This window comes from Kogia breviceps, chromosome 8 (genome assembly GCF_026419965.1).
Source record: "Kogia breviceps isolate mKogBre1 chromosome 8, mKogBre1 haplotype 1, whole genome shotgun sequence".
NCBI lineage: Eukaryota > Metazoa > Chordata > Mammalia > Artiodactyla > Physeteridae > Kogia > Kogia breviceps.
This window is the reverse complement of record NC_081317.1, coordinates 67069374-67095096: the sequence shown is the minus strand read 5'-3', so window position 1 is coordinate 67095096 and position 25723 is coordinate 67069374. Positions and strand designations below refer to the sequence as shown.

Below are 25723 nucleotides of genomic sequence, written 5' to 3'. Positions count from 1 at the left end.
TTCAGTTGTACAGCAAAGTGATTTAGTAATACATATATATATAGTTTTCAGATTCTTTTCTACTATAGGTTATTACAAGATATTGAATATAGTTCCCTGTGCTATACAGTAAATCCTCGTTGTTTATCTATTTTATACATAGCAGTGTGTATCTGTTAATCCTGTACTCCTAATTTATCCCTCCCTCCTGCCCCTTTGGTAACCATAAGTTTGTTTTCTATGTCTGTGAGCTGTTTCTGTTTTGTAAATAAGTTCTTTTGTATTATTCTTTTTAGATTCCACATATAAGTGACATAATATGATATTTGTCTTTGTCTGACTTACTTCACTAAGTAAAATAATCTCTAGGTCCATCCATGTTGCTGCAAATGACAATATTTCATTCTTTTTATGGCTGAGTAATAGTCCATTGTGTGTGTGTGTGTGTGTGTGTGTGTATATATATATATATATATATATATTTATTTATATACACATACCACATCTTTTTAATCCATTCATCTATTGATGGACACTTAGGTTGCTTCCATGTCTTGGCTGTTGTAAATAGTGTTGCTGTGAACATTAGGGTGCATGTTGCACATACTTCTGACAAGACTTTCGTCTCTTGCTCTTGTGTACATACTAGGATTGCACTTCTCTGCGATTAATTAGTAGCTTAGTGTGGTCACGTGACTTACTTTGGTCAACTAAATATAAGGAAAAGTGATCTTTTTTACTTTGGGGTAGAAGATATAATAGGTAGTGTGTGCCTTGCCATATTTTCTTTTTCCATCTGCAACATTCAAGCTAGTGATTGCTACATCAGCCTGGGTTTCTGAGTAACTACAAATAACAGGGCCCCCTGCTGACCCTGAGTGGACATGGAGCATGAGCAAGAGTAAATCTTTGTTTATTATATTAAGATTTAAGAGTTGTTTGTTCCTGCAGCATAATTTAGTCTATCCTGACTGATACAACAGGGAAACAATAGACCATATGTTACCATTTAACATCCTGTTTCTGAGAAATAATAATATGGAAAAATGCTTTCTATATAAAAAAAAAAAGCAAGGTATGAAAATATACTCACCATATAATTAATGCTTTATTTTAAAAATATTTTAAATATACCCACCACACCCCCTTTCTCCCAAAAAAGTTAAGTAAAGACATTAAAATGTCCATGATCATTGTCATTATGTTCTGGAACCTTGTATTTTCTTCTTTTATGTTTCCTGAATTTTCTTTGTACTTTAGTACATTTTTAAATATCCCAATATCACTTTTAAGTACCCAGGGGTTCCTGTTAGGTAAAGAAAGATGCTTTCTGAAGCCCTTTTAATCATCCCGCACTCACCTCTCTATATCTCAATAGTCACATGCATTATATAGGGCTCTTCACTGGGTCCTCATCAACTTGAGGGAGAGAAATGCTATACCCCCCTTTCAAGGACACACACCAGTGTCTTTGTTTCCTTTCAGATTCTTTGCCCAGCCAAGCTAGAAGGGATGGATACATGCTCCAAGAATGTAAGAGATGAGGTGATTTGCACAAGGTCATCTTATAACTTAGTGATGGAACTGGAGTCAGAGTTCAGGCTTCCTGAGTCCTTGTCTGTGTCACACTGCCCTTTCCATTTGTGGAAGTTCTTCTCACAGCTAACGTTACTCACTTGTGATGGTGTTCAGGCCCATGGCTTCTTGCTATTATGCAGGCAACCAAGCTGTCAAGCAGTATAACTTGAGGAGGGGATTCTGATACCATAGATATGTATCATGCTTCCTTTAAAAAAAAAAAGTTATTCTAGTCATCAAACCATGCTTTCTTAGAGAGTCCAGACCATGTAGCCTGACTTCTCTACTTTAGAGATGGTGAGACTGGGGCTAAGGGATGTTAAGTGACTTTCTTGATGAAATAATGACAAAAAATAAATAAATAAAAGATCTTGTGATCCCCAGTATAACACTATTTATTTATTCATTCATTCATTCTAAAACATCTATTGTGTCTGCTATTTGAAAGACTCTGTGTCAGGTAGGCCATGTGAAAATTATAAGGATGAATTAAGCACATGAGTCATCCAAGAGTCTTAGAATGAAGTATTGGAGATGAGGTACTCAAAAAGCTGTTCTCATTGCCATAGTTTGGGTTAAAATTAAAATAAAAGAGGCCAGCTTTCTATATACCCCCTAGTAATTGATCCAATCTCTACATTTTGTTTTATTTTGTTTTTTTACTTGAGTCTCTTGTCTTCCCCCTAAGAACTTTCACCTGAGAACTGACCACAACCTTGGCATTACGTCATGGCACCATGGATGTGTCTCCTTTCCCCCTTCCTACTCCAGTGGTTCCCAATCTTTTTTTATAAGCCTTTAAAAAGGAGATATTAGAAAGAAAACCTATATATACTGAGTAGGAAAAGTTTGAGTCATCTTCCTATGTTCCTCCTTTACTCTCACACTACTATCACACTCAAACACATCTGACATCAGATGTGTGGAGGTTTTCCCCACACTAAGCAATTCTCTGCCTCACCAGGTGAGTGTCCTACAATTTAACTTAATTCTGACACTATCTACCTGGCGATAGCATGAGATCCCACAGGTTAAGGGCTCAGTCCCACAAGACTGCTCCTACCCTACTTCAGATGCCAATCATGAATTCAGGTTGTCACCTGTACTTCTGACCAATCAGCTATAAATCTGAGATTCTCACGCCCTTCTCCTTGGGTTCAACGAATTTGCTAGAGCCATTCACAGAGCTCAGGAAAATAGTTTACTTAGGTTTACCAGTTCATTACAAAAGGATATGATAAAGCATACAGATGAACATCCAGGTGGAAGAAATGTGTAGGGCAAAGTACTTGGGAAGGGGCACACACGGCTTCCATGCTCTCCCCATGTACCACTCTCGCAGCCCCTCCACATGTTCACCAATCCAGAAACTCTTCAAAACCCTTCCTGTGGGGATTTTTAATGGCATGATGAATCATTAACTCCATTTTTAGCCCCTCTCCCCTCTCTACAGAATAGGGAGTGGGGCTGAAAATTCCAAACTTCTAATTATGGTTTGGTCTTTCTGATGACCAGCACCCATCCAGCAGCCCACCAAGAGTCACCTCACTAGACCAAAAGACACTGCTACCACCCAGGAAATTCCAAGGGATTTAGGAGCTCTGTATCAGGAACCAGGACCAAATATTAGAAGAAAAGATGCTCTTAGTGCTTATCACTTAGGAAATTACAAAGGTTTTAGGAACTCTGTGCCAGGAATTGGAGGCCGAGACCAATATATATATTTTCTATTATCTCACAAAAGTAGATTAAAACAGTGGCAGAATTGGGGTAGAGGATATAAAGACCCTTCCACAGCTCCCTGCAAAGACTTCCAAGGTAACTTGTGCTTCTTGGAACATATTTGGAAAGTCATGTAATAGAAGTGATCTTCTATGATCACTTTATTCTGAAGCCCAGCTTATTTATATAGCCACTGAATCCCCAGAAATGCCCACCCCGCATCATGATTCCTTTCCACACAGAGCACAGCTGTCCCAGGCTGAGGGAGAAGGGGCTGGAGGCATCAGGAATAGCCTCACTCATCGGTGCTCATAGATTTTTACTGGTGTGAGAAGTCTCTGTGTTTTTTATGATTCTCTATGGCTTACAAGAGGTACACATAGGGCTTCCCTGGTGGCGCAGTGGTTGAGAGTCTGCCTGCTGATGCAGGGGACACGGGTTCGTGCCCCGGTCCGGAAGGATCCCACATGCCGCGGAGCGGCTGGCTCCGTGAGCCTGTGCATCCAGAGCCTGTGCTCCACAACGGGAGAGGCCACAACAGTGAGAGGCCCGCGTACCGCAAAAAAAAAAAAAAAAAAAAGAGGGGTACACATAATGCACGAAAGTTCAGAGATTGGGGGAAAAATACCACTTTGGGCTGGGGATGATCAGGGAGGAGGAAAAGTTTCATGGAGGAGGTTACATTTGAGCCAGGCAGAAACAGAAACAGCAGACTATTCTAGATAGAGGGGATATGGGAGGGAAGGCAGAGACACTGGAAGACATGAGGCATCTTAAGGAAAAGGCTTGGAAAGAGACAGGTGTGGGATAAGGGGAAAGATTGTTGGGGGCCATGTCGTGAGCCATGAATTCCGGGCAAAGGAAATTAGATTTTACTCACCAGGAGTGGGTGCCTTGGTTGGGTCTCAGCAGGAGACAGAGGGCACACAGGAGGGGTAACTGAGGCAAGTTTACAAGTTTTTATTCTTTACAAAGACATGAGCAGGATGAGGGGAAACCAGCGAGGGATATAGGGCATCCTGAGACTATCAAGAGCAGGGACCAGTGATGGAGCCTCAGCCTGAAGGGGAAAGGGGAGGGAGCAGTTACCAGAACCCTGGTGAGAACAGCAATGGGAAAGTGCTGCCCACTGGAGCTGTAGACTTTAACAGAGGAATAAAACTGACCTGCAAACTGTCCAGAAGGTGGCTGAGGAAGAGATGCTCCACCCTCACCCTCCTATCCCCGATGCAATCTCCTTTCTTCCCTGAACTGAGGGAGTGGAAACCAGAGGGAAGAAAGGCCAGTGATGCAATCCTGAGGTATGAACAGGACAGAGCAGGGTGGAGAGAGCATCTGCAGGAACAAACAGAAATATCTGGCATAATGGGAATTCTAAAAGGTCTGAATAGGGATGCCCCATGAACTTTACTCCAGTATTGCTGAGCTGGCTACAGCCCAGAGTACAGAGGAGAGAAGCCTCTTGCCACAGGTCTGGAGAGAAAGGCTGAAGATTTGGACTAGGGCAATGGTCGAGGGGGTGGAAAGAAAGATTTAAGCCATGCTGCCTTTTGAGCGTTTTTTTCTAACTCCAGTTTTCTCACTCCAATCTGATTTTGAGAGGTTATGTATTTTCTAGTCAGAAAAACGATTTTCCTATTTGTGGACTTTTCTCCCCAGATTTGAATATGTGGCCTGATGAGCTGGAGTGACCTGATGGGACATCCTCAAGAAACTTCTAGACTCTGAACAAGAATCCCTTGGCCTGCAGAACTTGTTGTGTGCACTTTTCAAATGCCTTTGTGTGAGCCAGCACTTTAATCTGGAGACTGCAGCAAGACTAGGCAGCACCTGCCAAGGTGTACTTACAGAAGTCAGGCAGCCACCCCTCCAGTGATCTGGGCTCTCACTCCTGCAGCCCGTGGCTCCAAGCATACACTACTGCAGTTTAGAAAAAGACCACACTGGATGCTGGACCCCAATGAGTGTCCTCAGGCTCTTTGTTGCTTCTGGACGGGAAACAAAAGGAATTATTTCCCCCTAAGTTTCCAAAGTGATTTCCAGAAGCAGAGACCAGTGGAAATTTCCAGTTACAGAAGTGGACAGATTGCCAGTAGAGTTACTTTTATCTGTAGTTTCCTCTGGTTACTGGACAAGCCTGTTGAGACCGTGAGCTTTAGTCTGTGACAGGGCTTTATACAAAGTCAAGCCATAATTGACATGTTTTCTGGCTTACAGGCATCTTGAAAGCATCTGAGTTGTTCTAATGAAGTATTTAAGCATCTAGGTACACAGAGTGGTCAACTACAAATTGTGGAAAAAAGCCATTGAGTATTATTTGTGAGGTCTGAATCACAAAGCATTGGTTTTAACCTGTAATGGCACCATATTGAATGGTGCTTTTTTTTTTTTAAACTACATCCTTCCTTCAAAAAATTCTATCTCCTTAACCTCAGAAGCCCATGATACACATTTTAAATTTTGGCATGCTAATATGCTATTTCTGCAAAGATTTCAGATGAGTAGCCATGATGGTCAAAGCCCCAGAGTAAGTCTCCTTTCCTATCCCTCTATATGACTTTAAACTTAACCTTTCAGTGGCTCAGTTTCTAGGTCTGTGATATAGTGATACTCACTAGCTGAGGCCTTTGATGGTCAGCACTAGAAATCCTGTGAGATCCCATTATGGGTGTGTCAAGGAGGAGGGTAACTGGATGTGGTGACATCAGGCTAATCATGTTAAATTTGGTCTTTGTGCTGGGACCACAAAGCTCAGGACATTAGTTGACCCCTAAACTATCCAAATGTAAACATTATCAAGTATAACAGATGGATGAGTGGGCCTGAAGCAAACTCTTTAACTGGTGTACAGACTAAGAATAATTTTAGGTTTATGGGAATGAAGGGGTGTGAAAGTGAGTAACACACAAATAATATAACATCTCAGTTTCTTCTATAGACATCAAAGAATGCCGTTGAAGAATAAAACTCAATTATTTATTCTTCAACGTGTTCTGATGTCCTACTTTTGGCTAAGTGGTTTCCTCAGGGCCCATCCAGGTCAGTAGGTTTAATGTTCCATCCGGCCAATTGGCTCCCATAGGTTTTAAAGCCTTTGAGGCACACTCAGATGCCCTCTTCAGAAGGGCAGGGTCCCATGTTTTGGTCTGGGGTCCCTGCTAGAGAAGCAGCACCTCCTAAGACTGCAGAGGTCAGAGCAGACAGACAAGGCCTTCTCCCTGAAGAAGCAAGTCTCTCCATGCTGGGCCCCACCTCCCCACAGATATGTGGCTGGCATGCTGCATCCTTGAGTGGTAATATTTAACTCTATTAGGAACCCGGTGGCATAATGGTTTCTGTCAAAATACCACCATCTTTAGTCCTAGACTGGGGCTATTTCCTAAAATACCAAATAGGGACAGGGCTCCCTACCTCCAATATCCCGAAATTCAGGGTTCTTTGGGGAAGAAGACCATTAAGCATTGTGTCCTAGTGGGAGGAACATTCTACAGCCTACAGTCATAACGACTAACATTCACCAAGTACTTACTACATGCCTGATATTGTTTAGCGTTTTATACATGTCATTGGAATGCGTTCTCTCAAAACCCTCTGAAAAAGGTACTATTTATGTCTCCACTTTAAAGATAAGGAAACTGAGGCACAGAGAGGTTAAGAAATTTGGTTAAGGCTGCCTGTTTAGTTTGGAAGGGATAGAACTAGGGCAATGAAACCATATTTATTATACCCCACCATGTGTCCTGATTTCCTACCCGATGGGACTTTAAGGTGGGATTTTACTGGTTACATACACCATGTGGTCTTTTTTTGCTGGCCTAGGATTAATTTCACTCTTACTTTTTCCAAAGAGGCACTACAGGAGGGTGGGTGGAGGAGAGGCTCTGACATGAGAGATTCCAACCCGAACTCAACTATATATGAATTATACAACTTTGTATGTATCATTTGATCTCTCTAACCATCAGTTTCCTTATCTAAAAGATGAATACAGTCATCTCTCAGTATCTGCAGGGGATTGGCTCCAAGACCCCCTCAGATACCAAGTCTGTGGATGTTCAAGTCCCTTATATAAAATAGTGCTGTATTTTTGTATAACCTATGCACATCCTCCCACATATTTTAAATCATCTCCAGATTACTTATAATACCCAATGAATGTAAATGCTTAAGTGCATAGCTGTAAATACAAAGTAAATGCTATGTAATAGTTGCTGGTACACGGCAAATTCAAGTTATGCTTTTTGGAACTTCCTTCAATTTTTTTTTCTAATATTTTCAGTCCTCAGTTGGTTGACTTCCTAGATGTGGAACCTGTGGATATGAGAGGCCAGCTGTAATATAAGAAAGGTAGTTAGCATCTTCCTTTATCAGGCACTTAGCTTATACAGCACATGGTAAATACCTGTTAAATAACAAGTATCATCGGTAATCCCTGATGTACCAGTCACTATTGCTTGCCAAACAGGCAGTGTCCTGACACTATTAAGCTAATCTGTCTGCAGGATATTTCTCCTGAATCCTAGCCCTAAGGGAGAAGTGAGTTACGCTCCAAGGATTTCCAGCCAAAGGGTTTTGTGTCCCCAGGCTCTTCTGTACATGCCAAATTCTCCAGCTAACTCAGAGGGCTCACCAGTCCTCCAGTATTCCTTGTGCTGTCCCCTTCACCTGGAACATCTCCTTTCTGGGACCTCAATTCTCCCTTGCAAAACCCTATCCATACGTCAGATGCCAGCTCTGCCAGTGAATATTTTCTGTTTTTCTCCAGTTGAATATGAGCTCTCTTTACTTTGGGCAGAGCAGTGTTTTCTTTGTCCCTCTCTAAAGCAGCTGTCTTTTTCAGTTTTGAACCATGAGGATTTGAGCACATTTTATATCTTCCCCTTAGACTATAAGCTCCTGGAGGGCAAGGAGAGAGTGAGATTTTGTCATTCGTGCAGCATCTTTTACGTGATAGATGCCTCATGCATGATTGGCTCTGAGACTCATTATAATATTAGAGAAAATGGCTACACTTAACATTCTTATTTATTATGACCTTACTATGATTGGCTGAAAAGTATATGATAGCAATCCTCAAAACAAAAGAGCTAGATGAGTTCTAAGTCTTTTTTTGAAAAAGTACCTTTTACAAAGAAAGCAAAAATAGCATTTGGGAGAGTTTGAGGAATTGAGAAAGATCAAACAAACAAAAATCACCTATGATCTCATCATCCAAGCACAAGTATTTTCATTTTTGTTGTTGGCATTTGCACTTTGTCCAGACATGTACATAATTTTGGCTATCGTTGTTAGCATGTCCTTTTCTGTCTTTTTTCAAATTTGTCACTGTGTATAAGTTCACAGCTATGTTGCTGACTAGTCTTCCTAATTATCATTTTTAATGGCTGCATGGCTTACAGATCCATGATGAACTGGAACTGGGCCCAAACTCCGCTTATCACCTGATCACTCTAAACCCTATTTTGACTACTGGATCACAGTGGTATTTGGGCTTCCTAAGAATTAGTGTCATTTCAGAGCAGTGTTTTGGAATTCCTGAAAAGTTTGGGTATTTCCATTTCCCCCAATGCACAAACACCTTAGTAAATGACTTTACATTCCTTTGGGGATGGCTTGGAGTAAGATCTATGGCAATTATTTGCGACATTGTTGCACGGTCCTTTCTTAAGGGGTCCAATTCTCCTCTCCATCCAGGAGCTTCAGATCTGTGAACTGGTAGGGTCTGGGAATTGGGGAAGAAGCTATGATTCTCAGTTGTAATAATTCAAGTCAGATTTCTATCCTATAGATGAAGTAGTACTTTGGTAGTTCAGCCACCTATGTCTTAGCCACCCCCCACCAAAGATTCCTGTGAGTAAAAAATTCTGATTGCCACTCTGGGATCCCATCGTCTCCACTGAAATTAGGAAGCCCATCTCAGGGGCAGCATTACCCAATGTCAACCTCAGCCTACAGAAAACAGCTACCTGCTGGGGCTCCGTCACTAATGCATTTCTCAATGCTTTAGTGAAGGAAACATTCCTTGGACCCTCTCAAGTTGAGGAAAGACACTCAGGTTACACATGATAAATTACTCCATTATTCCTATCTCCCTAAGCCTTTAGAATCTTTCCTGAACATTATTCCAGAGAAATTCTATCAAGTCAACATCATTGAATATATTGCTGATCACAGGTTTCAGCCAACCAACCAAGCAAACACAGCCACTCCCATCTGCTCAAACTCATACATTTGTTTCACCTAGCTTTTGCTGTATAACAAAACTTAGTGGCTTATTTTTATCACTTATGCTTTTATGATTTTGTAGGTTAGCAGTTTGGGCTGGGCTTAGCTGGGGCACTTCTTCTTTACATGTTGTCGGCTGGGCTCACTCATGTGTTTGCAGTCAGTCTGGCAGTTTGACAGATTGGCTGGAGGATGCTGGTCTGAGCTGGCCTTACATGTCTTTGAGTTGGTGCTGGTTAATTGGGCCATGCATCTCCAGCAGGTTAGTCGAGGTTTCTTCAACATGGAAGCTGGTCCAAAACAGAAAAAAAGAGGCAAGCCCCAACATGCAAGGGCTTTTCAGGTTTCTGTTTGCATCATATTTGCTAATGTCTCATTGGCCGAAACAAGTTATACAGCCATGCCAAGAAATTGGTGTGGAAGGGGTTACATGAGGGCATGATATACAGAGTGGCATGATTCTCTGGGGGCTATTGTTGTAACGATTTACCATAGCATTACGTCCAAAAATCTATAGAAAGTGTATTATATCAGAGCTACCTAAATTTGGCCCCAACCCAATGTTATATTCTGTTCTCCTTGGTTTGATACCTTAGAATCTATCCTCTGTTATATTAGATAGGTTTATTCTGATATAAATTTAACCAAATCATGTTATTCTTTTGGAGTATAAGCTTTTTCCTCCTGAACAAGACTCTGCCCTTCTCCCCCTGAATATGCTGGGATCTGACTCTAGGTAAAAGACTGAAGGGCATGAGAGCTGGGAGCAAAAGAGTTTAAAATGAATAGGGAGGGCTTCCCTGGTGGCGCAGTGGTTGAGAATCCGCCTGCCAATGCAGGGGACACGGGTTCGTGCCCCGGTCCGGGAAGATCCCACATGCCGCGGAGCAGCTGGGCCCGTGAGCCATGGCCACTGAGCCTGTGCTTCCGGAGCCTGCGCTCTGCAACGGGAGAGGCCACAACAGTGTGAGGCCCGCATACCAGAAAAATAAAAAATAATTTAAAAAATAAATAAATAAATAAAATGAATAGGGATCTCCATGCAAGACAACTGTCTCATATATGGTCATTACAGGTTTTCAAGCAAAGGAAGGCTAGTGTCATCAAATAGGAAATGAGAGACTTACTCCACTATCAAGGAAAGCTCAGGGATACATGGGGTATTCAAGATTCTCAGCTTCATCCAAGTCCACTCAAATGTTTCCATTCCTACTCTCACAGTCCTATCCCTTCCAAAATACTGCCTAAACTTTGACATGTGAGATTTGGCCAGTCTGTGGATGCTTAGTTTGGGTCTGATTTTTTTAGACATGTCTGTCCTTTATGTAGAGGGAATAAGAGATACTCTTAGGGGCAAGCTTAGGAGCCCTCTGATGCTCTGAAGATGATTTGAGCTGAAAGATCTGCACTTGTTATTTTCTTCCTGCAAGCACCATAGCACAGTCAGAAGTAGACATCTCACCTTACATTCCTTACAATCATCTTCACAGCCATAATGATCACACGTAGCAGTTATTTATCTCCAAAAGCCAGCCTCCCAGTGGCACTCAAACCTGGGAAGTATAGAAGATAATTTAATAAATCATGATGCCATTACATGCCATAAATTACCACTTCCCATTTTCCATTCGTGAAGAGCTCAGCTCTGAGTTCAAAGTGAATCAATCCGGAATCCTGGTTTGAAAGTCTGTTTCCTAGGACCACTCCTAGTATCAAATATTGTATCAGCCAGGGCTCAATAAGGAAAATAGGGTGTACTTAATATAAGCAATTGGTTATAAAAATATTAGAAAGCAGAAAGAGCAAAAAGTGATACCAAAGAAACCCAAATGTTAGAACTGCAGAGAACAGCTACCTTTCTGCTGTCTGCTGCTACAGACACATTCAGGAACTGGAATTAAGAGGGGATTTTCCCCCTCCGACATTCCAGTCCCCTAGGATTTCCCATTTATTGAACAGGAAGCCAGCTGGCAAAGAAGCTGATAAATGAGTTTTACTGAATCAAAGCCCTAGCACCGACAGAGCAGGGTAGAGGAAGGTAGGCTTGGAACTAAGAACAGGAGGTAAATAAACAACCTGTTCCTGAATCAGAACTTATCTGGGTAATGGAGATGTATTCCTTGAGAGAGGAAAATACAGAGATGATGAATTCCAATTAGACTGGAGCACAAGGAACGTTCTTAAACTTTGTGGCATCTCACCATGTAACAAGGGCCTATTATATATTTCTTGATTAATTGAAAAGAAAATGGCAACTGGGAACTGTTTTGGCCATGAGTTTTGGGCAAAATTATTTTTAAATGCACTTTGTAGAAGAATTTATATCAGTTGTACCATTTGGTTGCAAGTGAAAGAAAACCTGATGCAAACTGGCTTAAATTAAAAAGCAGAATGTGTCAGCTTATGTTAACTGAAGAGCCAAAGGTGCAGCTGGGCACAGGGGTCTAACAATGTCTTCAGGATCCAGGTTCTTTCTACAATCTCTTCACACTGTTTCCTTTTTTGTTGACTCTACTTTCTAAAAACGTCTCCCCTCATGATCGCAAGTTGGTTGCAGTAGTTACTAAACCTTCCATGTTCAAATCCACAAGAAAAAAAAAGCCATTTTTTCCAGCATTCACAGAAAATTCAAATATTAACTCTGGACAAGTTTATGTCATATGCCCTCTCCTAAACCAGTCACTGGAAGGACAAAAAAGAATATGTGAGTGATGTCTTAAGTCTGGAGCTCCACTCAGTACATATGAACTGAAAGTGAGGAATGCAATATGTCCCCAAATTAGGAATGGCTGCTGGAGAGGAAACATCAGTGTCCACTGTCAAAGCCATTTATTTAATCAGTCAACAATTGATGAGCTCTTACTATCCACAAGGCTCTGGGGATTTAAGATGGCTAAATCATGGTCTTTATCTTCAAGGAGTTCACCACTATGCTGGGAAGACAAAGATGAATGTAACCCTGGTGTCTGCTAGATGTTGGGACAGATGCATAAAAGTCCTAGTGATGTCCTTTGTGCTGAGATGTTGGAAGTGCCCAAATGTATCTGTGGGCTTTTCCTGGAATGTATAGCATAAGATGTCAGAAGCCTATTCTAAGAAAAGTATTACTATCATATAAGACCTTTGAGGAAAAATACTTCTAAAACATCACATTTTCAAAAGTTGATCATCCTGCCTTTCCTGATGATATACTTCCTACCTATTAAAATTCTGGGAGGGGTTTAGACTATATGTTCCTCCTTGTGTTGAGCTTGAAACATTAGATTAACCATGTCATAGTGCCACTGGCCATCATGAGGTTAATAGTTTATCATTATAGATAACTTTCAAGCCATGTGCCAGACATTGTTCTATTTGCTTTACACGTATCACCTCATTTAAACTTCACAATTCAATGAAATAGAGACTATTAATGTCTCTATTTTACCTGAAAGCAAACTAAAGCCCAGTGAAATTAAACAAATTGCTCATGTCACATAGCAGAGCAAGATATTAAGATTCTGCAAGCCAGCCATGGTCCTAGACCTGTAACACAGTCAAGCTCTTATCATATGGTATTTTGTAATTACATATGTGTTTGGTTTTCACCAAAAGCCTGCATCGTACCTAGGAACAGGAACTGGATTTTTATTCATTTATGTAGTCCCAGAACCCAATACAATATTGGCACATAGAAGATACTTAACAAACACTGTGGAATTGAATTGAAGGCAAATGCATGGAGTCTAGGAAAGAGAGGCCAATGTGGAAAAGTGTGATGGTGAATCCCAAGTACATCCAGCGGAAAGGGGTCCCTGTCCCTCCAGCACATGCATTGCTACCACCTGTCTGGTCTATCCCCCCCGTGGTGATGGATGCATCCGATTCACACAGCTTGATGACATCAGCCATTAAAATCATCCCAGCCTCCATCCCCCCTTCCTACCCCATCCTGATTCTCTGGTTACTGAGCAAACTGATTATAATTTGACTTTTCATATAGATTCTCTATGGGAATAGAATGTTCTGAAGCCATTTCTGATCTGCACATTAATAGTATTTCTTATTATAGAAAAGTCCTAGGAATTTGGTTAGCATGATCCAGGTTTTTAGTCTGATTCTGAGTGTACTGACAAAATCAGTTTTCTGGACCTTTAAGGTAAGACCTTGGTGGTGCCAATAAGAAATTTTTTTCTGTAAGGATGCTTATGGTGGTCATCAGCTGCATCTTGTCTATAACTGTGTATTCTCAAAAGCAGGCTCCACTTAGAAGAAGCCAACTCAAAGACAGCAGCGTGTTTTCTGCTCATTTCTGTTTGTTCTATAAAAAAAGAATTCCATTTTAAAGCAGAACAGCTGCAAGAAGTACAGAGGAAGCAACTAATGCCTGAAATTTTGTGTTGTGCAGATTGAAGTGGAATATAATCAGGCTGCTGGTCAAATCAGGCAACATGCCAGTGTCTCAGTTCTCCTTGCTTTAAAATTCAAAAAATGAAAGGCTCAACTTACAGGTCATTTAAAATTTAAATCAAAACAAAACTTAAGTGAGCCTTTTAAATCATTACATTGGCAAAAGCTTTTAAAAATTATAACGCATAATGCTCCAGAACATGTTAAATTGATAGTCTCATAAGTTGTTAGTGGTCATATAAATCAGTACAATTTTTTTTGGAAAGTGATTTGTCTATAGAACAGAGGTCTTACAGTTTGTCATACCATTTGTTCGAGGAATTCTACAGTATGTAAATCTACTCTAACCTGAGAAAATAGTCCAAAAATATAGAAAAAGTTATAGATGTGGAGAGGTTCATTGTAAATATAAATATATAATTTTTTAAAAAGCTTTGCCATAACACTGAAAGAAAAAAGAAACATACAAAACTCTATATTTGCTTAGATTACTCTTAAGTTTTAAAAAAATGAACTCAAAAAAAAGTGCTTGGATATATAGCAAGAATCATGTCAAGATTCATACTTTTACCCAAAAATATCATTCCAAGGATTTTCTTAAAGGAAATCCATAGACTAAAGTGAAATACGTATTATATGAAAAAGTACATAACAGTGTTATCTATGGCCCCAAACTGGAACTAACCTGTCAAACAAAACAGAAGTGCATTAGTCATAGTGATATGTATTTGCATTACAGACTAAATAGTAATCTAGTCATAAAAATGACAGTTATAAAGATTATATAGAAATATGAAATAATTATGATATAATTTTAAGTAGAAAAATAGTTTCTATATATTGAGCACTTACCATGAGCCTGTCACTATGTTGCTCATTTTATACACATTATCTCTTTTCGTGCTCACAGAACCTGAGGAGTAGGTAGAGTGCTATCCTCAGTGACAGAGAAGAAAATTGAGACAAAGTTGCTTAGTAATTTTCCCTAGTTCACAGAGTTCATATAACCTGTATTCAAACCTAAGCTAACTGATATCAAAGCCATTTCTCCTTATCCAACATGCTATAAAAGCCCTAGACACCTGAAGATAATAAGCAAAGGTTAATATAAAATATATACGGAGAGAGAGAGAAAAAAATCAGAGTGGAGCAATGTTGTGGATGGTCTTATAATAACTGTTTCCTTTCTATTACAATGTTAAGTCCAAACAAACAAAAAAGTAAATAAATAAAATTTTAAAAGTGAGAATGGTACAAAAGGCTGGAAAGAAGTATACTAAAGTATTAATAGGGTTTTGTTAAAGAGGTAGAGTTTGGTGTAATTTCCCCCTTTTCTCTATTTTACAAGATTTTTTGGTAATGTATAGTACTTCTGTAAAATATTTTAAGTGCTCACTTCAGCAGCACATATGCTAAAATTGGAAAGATTCAGAGAAGGTTAGCATGGCCCCTGCACAAGGATGACACACAATTTCATGAAGCATTTCATATATAGATCGATATCAATATATATCGATATATATCTATATGTCCTCTGTGATATGGAATCCAGAGCTCTGTAAAGCTTATTGATCATTGAAACACTGTGATGTTCAGAAACAGCAGTGGTATTCCTGGCAGTATAAGTGTTATTAGGACTACAGTATATCTGTCATTCCTTTCAAAAATTCTGTGGGTTAATTTCCATAGAGTCCTTTTTTATTTTTAAAGGTTTGAGAAGAAAATCTAAAAGCTCATGTTCCTTCCTTCATTTTCTTCCTTCCTCACCTTTGCTTTCTTAACTGTAAAATTAGTATGGTGATAACAGTAACCCTCTCTGTTGATGTGATGAGTATATGGGCAATTTTTATTTTCATTATATTCTTCCTATGTTTGAAAGGTTTTGAAAAACATATTTAACAATTTTAACCTAAAAAATAATCTTTAAACTTAATGTTTTAAATCATTAAATTTAAATTAAATTCAAAAGATGTTTAAAATATTTTGAAATTTTAGAAATTCAGCGTTCATCGAAAATCAAAATGTGGCACAAATACCAAGTATAATGATATTTTTGGAAAAATTCTTATATGCACTACTCGTGTTTTTCCTCTTTCCGGTACAAGCTTTCACCTGTGTTTTAAAGAGACTCTAAAGAGAAACTAAAAGGAAAGTTTACTCAGTGAAAGTTTGAGCAGGTTCTGGGGTTGCCAGCATACTGCCTGCTTCATTGAATGTCACATTGGCCTCTGCACACAACGCATGACTGGGCTGTGACAGAGCACATGACACACATGTGACAGGATGGGCTGCTCACGTCCTTTCCAAATAATGCTCTGGGGAGTAGTCCTCAAGAACCACTCTCCTAAAGGCAGAAAATTCAGGGGTAGGGAGCAAGAGGGGTCTTTCCAAAAACACAAAAACTTTTCTGAGTGTTCTAAAAATGAAGAGAAGGAAAGAACAGTGAGTACTAGATGTTAAAATGTGACATTTGAAAGCTGTTAGGAAAAATGCCAGGCTGACAGAGGTCCTACTTTTCTGAGTGTTCATCAGTGAGATGGGGAATTCATCAGACTGTCTGGAAAGCATCTCCTCCCTTTCTGAGCTGCTGGGAGTTAAGGTTTAATCCCCAGGATCTATCATATTCTGTCTTGGAAGTTTGAACCCCAATCAGCATTGTATGAGATGTTGTGAGGGATACAAAGTCTATATTAGATATGCTTCACCCTGGGGAATTTATAGGAAGTGGGAGAAATACATCACACACAGGAAAAGTTATGTAAAAAACAAGGCCACATAAAATTGTCTTTTTAATTAAAAAAATTTTTATTGGAGTATAGTTACTTTACAACGTTGTATTAGTTTCTGCTGTACGGCAAAGTGAATCAGTTCTATGTATACATATATCCCCTCTTTTTTGGATTTCCTTTCCATGTAGGTCACCACAGAGCACTGAGTAGAGCTCCCTGTGCTATACAGCAGGTTCTGATTACTTATCTATTTTATACATAGTAGTGTGTATATATCAATTCCAATCTCCCAATTCATCCCACACCCAGTACCCCCCCTTGATATCCATAAGTTTGTTCTCTACATCTGTGTCTATTTCTGCTTTGCAGATAAGTTCATCTATACCATTTTTCTAGATTCCACATATAAGCGATATTATATGATATTTGTTTTTCTCTTTCTGACGTACTTCACTCTGTAATGAGTGGAACAGATCATAAGACAAAGGAATTCAGAGTGGGTGAAGGAATTCAGAGCTCCCATGGGAGGGAGAAGAACAAGAGACTGGGGTTGGGGGGCAGTGATGAGAAATGCACAGGGCCTGGAGGATTTTCCATGATGGGTAGGGAGTAGCTAAGTCATGGGGGCAGGGATGATATTTAAAAACCACCAACTTGCTCAGCAGTGGCCCTGGCTGACCAGAATGGATACTGGTCCAAATGCTGGAAAAGCATCCTGGAAGCTCCTTGCTGAGCCAGGAGTTACTTCTGTAGTTGTTAGATTGTGGGAATATCAGGGGTGTCCTGGAGGAGCAGGGAGTCCTGGGACATGGCCAGGGTGGTGCTGGGGCACTCAGGGTGCTTGAGGCAGTGGCTATTTTCTATTCAGTTCTATCTGCTACAATGATGCAACCATACCTGTGAGTATCTGTTGAAAATCAGCCTTGAATGAGGGCAAATGGTATAACAAGAACATTTACAACTTGCTTTTGCATATGGTATTTCATTTGATCTACCTATCTCTCAGCCTATCTATCTATCTACCCATCTGTCTAACTAGCTATCTATCTGTCTCTCTGTCTGTGTATTTTTTAATCTGTCTTCCTGTCTGTCCATGAAAGAATGAAAACAAACTCAGCGTCCCTGGGTGCTAGACACTCAGCTGGGTACCAAGTTGAGGAGCCTGTCCAGAGCTGCAATTGTCACATGGGCCTTTCATTTATTTTACCACTGATTTAGTGTAAGCACTATACTAGGCACTAGGGATACAGAGATAGTAAAACATCATCCCTGTCCGCAAGGGGCTTGCAGGTCACAGAAACCCTCTTTCTAACCTTTTACACAGATATGAAAAAAGAAGAGATGTCACAAGATGATTAAAATGGGGAAAGCAGGGCTTCCCTGGTGGCGCAGTGGTTGAGAATCCGCCTGCCGATGGAGGGGACACGGGTTCGTGCCCCGGTCTGGGAAGATCCCACATGCCGCGGAGCGGCTGGGCCCGTGAGCCATGGCCGCTGAGCCTGCGCGTCCGGAGCCTGTGCTCCGCAACGGGAGAGGCCACAACAGTGAGAGGCCCGCGTACCACCAAAAAAAAAAAAAAAAAAAAAATGGGGAAAGCAGCTTGGGTATGTGTGTGGGTGGAGCAGCCCATGAAGGGCCTTTACTCTGGTGATGATGCTAACCCCTTTAGTCACTAAGGGGAGTGGCCAGAACCTGCTGGTTTGGCCAATAGGGGGCACCAAACCAAGGGAGAGAAAAGTAATTCTGTAAGGACTGGAAGGAAGTCAAACAACCTCTCAGCCAAGTGTTGGGGCCATGAATTTTTGCTGCAAGGCTTTACGTTTTCTGGAGGTCATTTACAGAATTAAGTAGGAGTCACGCTGGGCAGTACTGGTAAGGGCGAAGAACTAGAATTCTCAGAAACTTTCTTTTGGAGCCTTAGACAGAAGAAGGCAGATGAGAGAAATAGCGTGCTGTGGTGGTTCTCAGACTTTTAACCTCAAAACACCGAAGGATAATTCAACACTCTCCATTAGTAACAGCAGCTGACTTGTACAGATATTCACAACCATTAGGGGTATGTGGCAGAATACTGTGGAGAAGTGGGAAATGTGATGTAATTTCATAAAGTTGCCTAGTTGAGTCTATATGTCTATATTTACAACCAGCCTTGAGGCTCAGAAGTATAGGCCTGAGTTGAAGGCAGCTCTGCCACTAACCAGCTACATCATCAGAGGCAGTTCACGCTCTCTCAGCCTTAGTTTCTTCATATATAAAATAATGAATCTTAACTGGCAGCATTATTGAAGGGATTCAAGATAATAAACTAGGGACTTCCCTGGTGGTCCAGTGGCTAAGACTCTGCACTCCCAATGCAGGGGGCCCAGGTTCGATCCCTGGTCAGGGAACTAGATCCCACATGCTGAGACTAAGAGTTCTCATGCCACAACTAAAGACCCCGCATGCCGCAACGAAGATCCCGCATGCTGCAACTAAGACCCAGTGCAGCCAAATAAATAAACAGTTTTTAAAAAGATAATACACTAAAGTTCCTATCACAGTTAGTATATAGCCATAGAGCCAGAGCTTAATGAATGATTAGCTACTAGTATAAGTAATTTGTCTTAAAAGCTGTATTGGGGGATAACAGAGTCTGCTCAGCCAGCCATCATGCAGAAGTGAAAATCCTGGGATTTGCAGGAAATACGCTCTTAACAGTAAATGCCCTCTGTAATGAGGAATAGCAGCTTAGACTTGGGGGTAAATATTTCATGAAATGTTAATTGCTATAAAAAGAAAGATGGGTGCAGAAATGGGTAGAAGATGCTATTTCAAAGCTAGCAGATTTTTTTTTAGTTGTTCTAGAAGGAAGATTTTTAATTTGCATTTGAGATTGATTATTTCAGGGTAAAAAGATTAATATTTTTTTAATCACATATAAGTGTGATTCCAGTTCCGGATCTGGAACAGGAAGGTTGAGACCATTCATTCCTTTATTCACTCAACAAATATTTATTGAGCACTTGCTACATATATTACACAAGGTACTGTACATAAAAGGCACTGATTATGCAAAAAGGTTGTCTTTACTGTGAGTAGAATTGCAGTCCTCAACCTGCATTTCCTTGGGATCTGGGAAGAGGAGTCATGGTTAATGGACTCTTGTCTGTAGGAAACTGGATCCCTCCCACATGGCATCAGGAAAGGCACTGAGGGAGAGATACCCTTCCTTTGAGATGAGGGTAGGAGATGTTGTGGAGAGCCCAGTCTGATTTTTTTTTTTACGCATTGTCTTTTTCTTTCTCCTTCAGTACAGTTATATTAAATGTTGCAGTCTGTTATCTGTTGTGGGGGATTATGCTATGGACTATGCTTGGGCTCCAGGTGATTGACTGAAATAAGTATTCTTTGGGAATTCCCAGAAGTTTTGGGGGAGGAGAAGTCAGGGACTGGCTTTCTTCCAGTCACGTGAGAGGTGAAGCTCAGTTATTTGGGTATTAATTAGAGGTGTGATTCTTTGAAGGCAGGACACCACTGTTACACATTTGTCCTTATGGGCAGCTTGAATGATCCTCACAAAGCGACTGGACACACTCCCATGACAGCAAGCCACTGGGCACAGTTTCCAAGAACATCAAGCCAGAGCAGCTCACTCTCTACTAACTCAAACAACATGAAACATGCAAGTTACTTCACATGCTGGGGTACAAATGTCCTGAGCATGTGGACTAGAGATCGCTAATCTAAGGGTATTTCCTTTTATTCCTCTCTTATTCTTTCTTACCTACCATCCATGCTTCTCCCAAGCTCCTTCTTGGGCCCTGTTGCCCAAGTGAAAGCAAAAAAGCAATTAACACTTATGGAAATCTGCTATGCTAAACACTGCATGTGCTGTTCTGCATAAACTGTATCATTTAACCCCTTACAACAATATGGCAAGATAGGTAAGATTATCCCCTTTCTCTGATGAGAAATGGAAGCTGAGAGTCCTATGTCCAAAGTAACACAACCAACAAGTAGGTAACAGTTCCGGGGTCCAAGTACAGGTTTATGTAACTACAAAGTTCTTTACACCAACCACAAAGGAAAATGTATTTTGGGGGCGAAACATAATTAAAAAGAAAAATGTATTGGGAGAAATGCTTTCTGCTTCCAAGCAAATGTAACTAATTGCCCATCAGCGGACACTGACCTCTAGTTGTAACTGAAACCCGAGATGCAGAGGGCCCAGGTTCAGACGCTTCCTCTCCACTTAGAAAACTGCCAACAGAGGAAGAAGAAGTGGTGAAAGGCAGTTTCAGACAGATCATGACAAAATCGACTAAGTTTTCTTGGGTGATAGGAGTAAAGAGGCCATATCTATCTGTCCTGGGGAATCAAACAGTTGCCTAGAACGTTAATATAAATCTGTTGTTTAAAACACAAGTTGTTTTATAAATCTGGCCCCAAAATTTAATCTTAAAAAAAATCCCTCATTCATGCAAAATCATGTTGACATATAAAGGCACATCTGTGCTCTACAGTTTGATAATTCATAGCCCTCTTATAAAGCACTGACCACACAAGCCTTCACAGACCAGTGACAGTTGGTGGGTGGGCACAGATGCACAGATCACACTTCGACAGCACTGATACTTTCACTTTCAGTTACAACAGCCTTACCATGAGTTACTTCTAAGAAAAATCTAACCATTTGAACCTCAACACGGTCTCCACATATCAAATAATTGCAAATTATTTCTTTCTTCTTTCTCTTTTTACCTTTTTTTTTTTTTTTTTAACTCAAGCAACCCATGGGGCTGCTTAAAGCAGTCTTAAGTTCCTGTAGACTTTCTGAAGGAAATGAGAGGCATTAGGAGGTCTAGATTATATTTTCTTGCCGGTGATTGCTGTATAAATCTGAGTAAGACTGTTATTTTTATCATCTCAGAGATTAAAGTTGCCTCTGGCAGCACAAGGGTAGAATCTCGATGTTTGCATGTCTCTTCCCCCGTTTTTCTCCTCTCCTGATCCTGCACCCACACATAGAGAAAACACATAAGCAAAGCCACTTACTCATGGAAAGCATCTAAACTGGTCTTCTTACAGTCTTATTGTGGAATCTGTTTTAAAAACCAAACCAAACACTACCATACCACCCCCTTTACCTTTCCTTTGTCATCCCTGTTTTGTGGGAACATGGTTTTCTATCACAGAATGATGACACTATTACCTTATGGGTTTTCTATGATGAATTCCCAGAAAGAGTTTGGGGAAAAAGTGTTTTTTCTCTTTTGCTTCCCCTACCCCAAAGGTCCCTTCTGTGCACCTCAAACTCTTCAACTTCTTTTGAGGGGAAATCAGTCAGTGGCTCATAGGGATATACCCCAGCTCTGACCTCAGTGGCTTACCAAAACCAGAGCCAGTCCCTCACTCAGTCAAGTCCAATAATGATCTTCCACAGATGCTGAAGCCCCACTTGAACCTGGATTTTTCCCCCTTAGGATTCCTCTTGGAGAAAAAGAATCAGGAAAGCCACAGGCAGAGGGTTGAGCAGAAAACAGAGACCCCAGGGCCTTCCAGCTTCAATTGTTCCTACTGTCCTGATGAACCACCTGGGGCTGGAGAGGAAGAAGATCTAGCACAGGGAAGAGAGTGGCTTTTAGAGGATTGGGGAAGGGATCTCTTGGGATCTTTCAAGAGATCTGAAAGCATGTAGAAAGCCCTGCAGTTACCAGGAAAACGCAGATATCGGTGCCTGACAAACAATAGGTGCTCAATATATACACTAAGTAACTGAATGGTTGAATGAATAAATAGGCAAAAGGGAAGAAGCAGAAGAGAAGAGGTAAAGCAGTGCTTCATAGGTGACTTTCACCTGCCTTTCTTCCTGGGATCTTTTTTACAGTTGTTTTTGTTTTTCCCAGTTGCTCCATGATGATGCTCAGGCACCACCTCCAGGCTGAAGGCTTCTCCATCATTTCTTTCCACCCTTGGTGACTGCTAGACCATGAGTTCTACACCTCCCAAGCAGAGGCTTAAGATAAGCAAACCTGGATAGTAAGGAATAAGAGAGGAAAGGGAAGGGCAAGCAGAGGAATCTGCCTTCTCTTCCTTCTGTTTTAATTTGCTGGTGGTTATGAGGTTAACTTCCTTGGGCCTCTGTTTTCCTTAACTCTGAATTATAGGTACTGTCACTGAGACACCCTGAAGGTAGATCTATTAATGGTAGATTTGTGAAAACATAAGGAAAACACCATGTTTGGTAATATCTAGAGAATATGCCTTCGAAGTAAGTCCTTAGTTCTCATCAGCTCTCACCTAAACCACTGTTATTCAGACTTTAATGTACACACGAGCCACCTTATTAAATTTTTTTTTTTTTTTTTTTTTGCGGTACGTGGGCCTCCCACTGTTGTGGCCTCTCTCATTGCAGAGCACAGGCTCCAGACTCACAGGCTCAGCGGCCATGGCTCACAGGCCCAGCCACTCTGCAGCATGTGGGATCTTCCCAGACTGGGGCATGAACCCATGTCCCCTGCATCAGCAGGCGGACTCTCAACCACTGCACCACCAGGGAAGCCCCCCACCTTATTAAATATGAAGCTTATTACAATGCAGGTTCAGATTCAGTAGGTCTTGGTGGGGCCCGATTCTGCACTTCTAAAAGTTGCCTGGTCATGCCAAAGCTGCCCTGCAGAAGGGTCTAGAACTTTAAGTAGCAAGGGCCTAGACAATTGCTACAGTGTCGTCCAGCTTCAGTTCTTGCCAAATCTCTCCCACCCTCATCACCCCCCTCGGCACCTGCAGAGCCTCAGGCACGCCATATGCTCTTCAGACCTGCGTGGCTTTGTACATCTTCCCTCTGCCCTTCGCCCCCCTTCCCTGGATGGGCTTCTCCGTGTCTCAGCTCACATGTAAGCTCTTCTGTGCAAATTCTCCTGGCTCCCCATCCTACCAGATGGCTGTGCCCTCTCTCCTCTGTGCTCATCACACTGTACTATAACATGCTGTCTCCACGTCCAGGGCTATTGCATAGGGTTGCTCAGGTTGTGTCCAGGGACAAGGGCCCCTGGTCGAGGTGGCAAGAGGGGCTTGAAATCCATCTGGTTCTCCACTTGCCCATTGGTGTAGCCCTGGTGCATAGCTGCCTCCACCAAGAGGGAGGGACGACCTCTTCTAATTCACACAAAAGCACCATATGGGCTGATTTTCTGTCTTTTCTACCAGATGTGGGATCCTTGAGGAAGGAATCAAGTCTCATTCATCGTTATGTTTTTATCTGCTACCACAGTGCCTGTCACTATTCAGTGTTCAATGAAATGTTTGTTGAATGGATAAATGATGAGAAAAAGAAATGAGCTACTGAAAGCAATGCACAGACAATAATTTCGTTCAATTCTAAAGGTAAATTAACTGAATTGTAAGCAAGAGGTCTGGGATTTGCTAATGTGCTGTTAAAAAGGCAAGGTCTTCAAAACCCCATTTTACTAAAAGGATTACAATAGGTATTAGTGAAAAGATGTAAAGGCTACAGTCAACACCTTCAGAAGACTCATCAGTACCAGCAAAGACATAGGCTGCCCAGAATCAATACTAAATTGTCATGTCTTTTCAGATCTAGGGGAGGATGAGGGAGATTCTGAGGATATTATTTGGTCATAAGATTTAGAGGCTACTAAAATTAAAAAAAAATGTCCTGAGAACAAGAAGAGGTGATGACAAAACCATGTATTTACATAGAAGGACTGAAGTCAGAAATAAAAAAGAGATGTGATGGATTGTGAAAATGAGGATCTCACAACTGCTAAGGGCCTAGGCTTTGTTGAGAAAGGCACAGCCCATATGGAAAAGCATCTTGGTTTTTTTGTTTTGTTTTTCTTTTGCGGTACGCGGGCCTCTCACTGTTGTGGCCTCTCCCGTTGCGGAGCACAGGCTCTGGATGCACAGGCTCAGCGGCCATGGCTCACGGGCCCAGCCGCTCCGCGGCATGTGGGATCTTCCTGGATCGGGGCCCGAACCCGTGTCCCCTGCATTGGCAGGCGGACTCTCAACCACTGAGCCACCAGGGAAGCCCAAAAAATCGTCTTGATACAAATCTTTAAAATGGGGTTCGATTGATCTTCTTTGCATGAGTTCCTCAGGTGTTTCCCAAGAGAGTCTCTCTGACAAGACTAAGCTCCCAGAAGTTGGGACCAACGCTTAGACACCTTTTATCTTCCTGAGAGTGTGTGATACTCCGTGAAATGAAGTAGGTGCTGAATTTGCAGGGAGTTCACAGCTGTCACTGACGATAAAATAAGCAAGCACAAAGTGCTAATCATCCTCAGCCGAAATATCCAGAATTTTACCTCAGCATTGAGAAAGAGATACCTTTGAGAAACATCCTGATACGTTGCAAAAACCCAACCTGGGCTTTGCCTTCTTAAATCATCTTATTCTCATTAAGGCCAATTTCCGAAGATACAGCTGTGGTTCTGCAGTAAGGGGAACTGAGAATCTTGAATACTGTATGCTACCACGTGACTTCAGGATAAAATGTTATTCAAAACAAAACCTAATTTAAACACACACACACACACACACACACACACACACACAAAGTAGGCTAAGATCACCAGACTTCCATTTACCTCTTACCAAAATTTAATCCCAGATCTCCAGCAAACAATTAGGAGGCATTTGAGAGCATTTGGGGCCTTATCTTTTCATCTAAGGGACCAGCATTTGTGATCAGGGTGATAAGGAGTCATTATCAAAAAGAACAGAGATGAGGTCTTTCTGACACATCACCATCATGAGACTTACCACTGATAACTGCCCAGGACCCATGGACTATGCTGGAGTCAAGAATTGGGTAATTGCAAAGTTTCCTCTTTTTAGAGCAATAAAAAGTGCTGACTTCATGCCCTTATTCCCTGGGTCATTTCTAGAAGAAAGGCAAGCTAGTTAATTTTTTTTCATAAGAAAATAGGCCAAATAGCAAATACTCATTTTTAAAAGGCTTTCAATTCTTAAAAAATGCATTCTCATTTTAGAAAAAATTTTAAAGCATAAGAGAAGTCACCCCCCCAAAAAAAGCATCCCTCCAATTGCCACCAACTAGTACAACCTTACCAAAAGCTTACTGAAGCTTTTCAAGC

The 25723-nt window shown here is 41.2% G+C and overlaps 1 protein-coding gene and 2 non-coding genes across 4 annotated transcripts in view; all 3 read left to right on the top strand.

Moving 5' to 3' along the window:
• The window catches only part of PDCD1LG2 (programmed cell death 1 ligand 2), an 85477-nt gene that overhangs the window by 43658 nt on the left and 16096 nt on the right, over positions 1–25723 (top strand). The window contains exon 6 of one of the 2 annotated variants that reach the window (XM_067041579.1): positions 4939–7494. The exons of the other annotated variant lie outside the window; for it this stretch is intronic. Within the exon in view, the coding sequence (XP_066897680.1) occupies positions 4939–4944 (6 nt within the window). The 3' untranslated portion in view covers positions 4945–7494. Of the gene's footprint in view, positions 1–4938; positions 7495–25723 lie in introns of those variants that run through there. 2 annotated transcript variants of the gene reach the window in all.
• LOC131762102 (U6 spliceosomal RNA) lies at positions 15282–15388 on the top strand. The gene has a single exon (XR_009337180.1). It is a non-coding gene; the product is annotated as a U6 spliceosomal RNA (small nuclear RNA).
• TRNAG-CCC (transfer RNA glycine (anticodon CCC)) lies at positions 18937–19009 on the top strand. The gene has a single exon. It is a non-coding gene; the product is annotated as a tRNA-Gly (tRNA).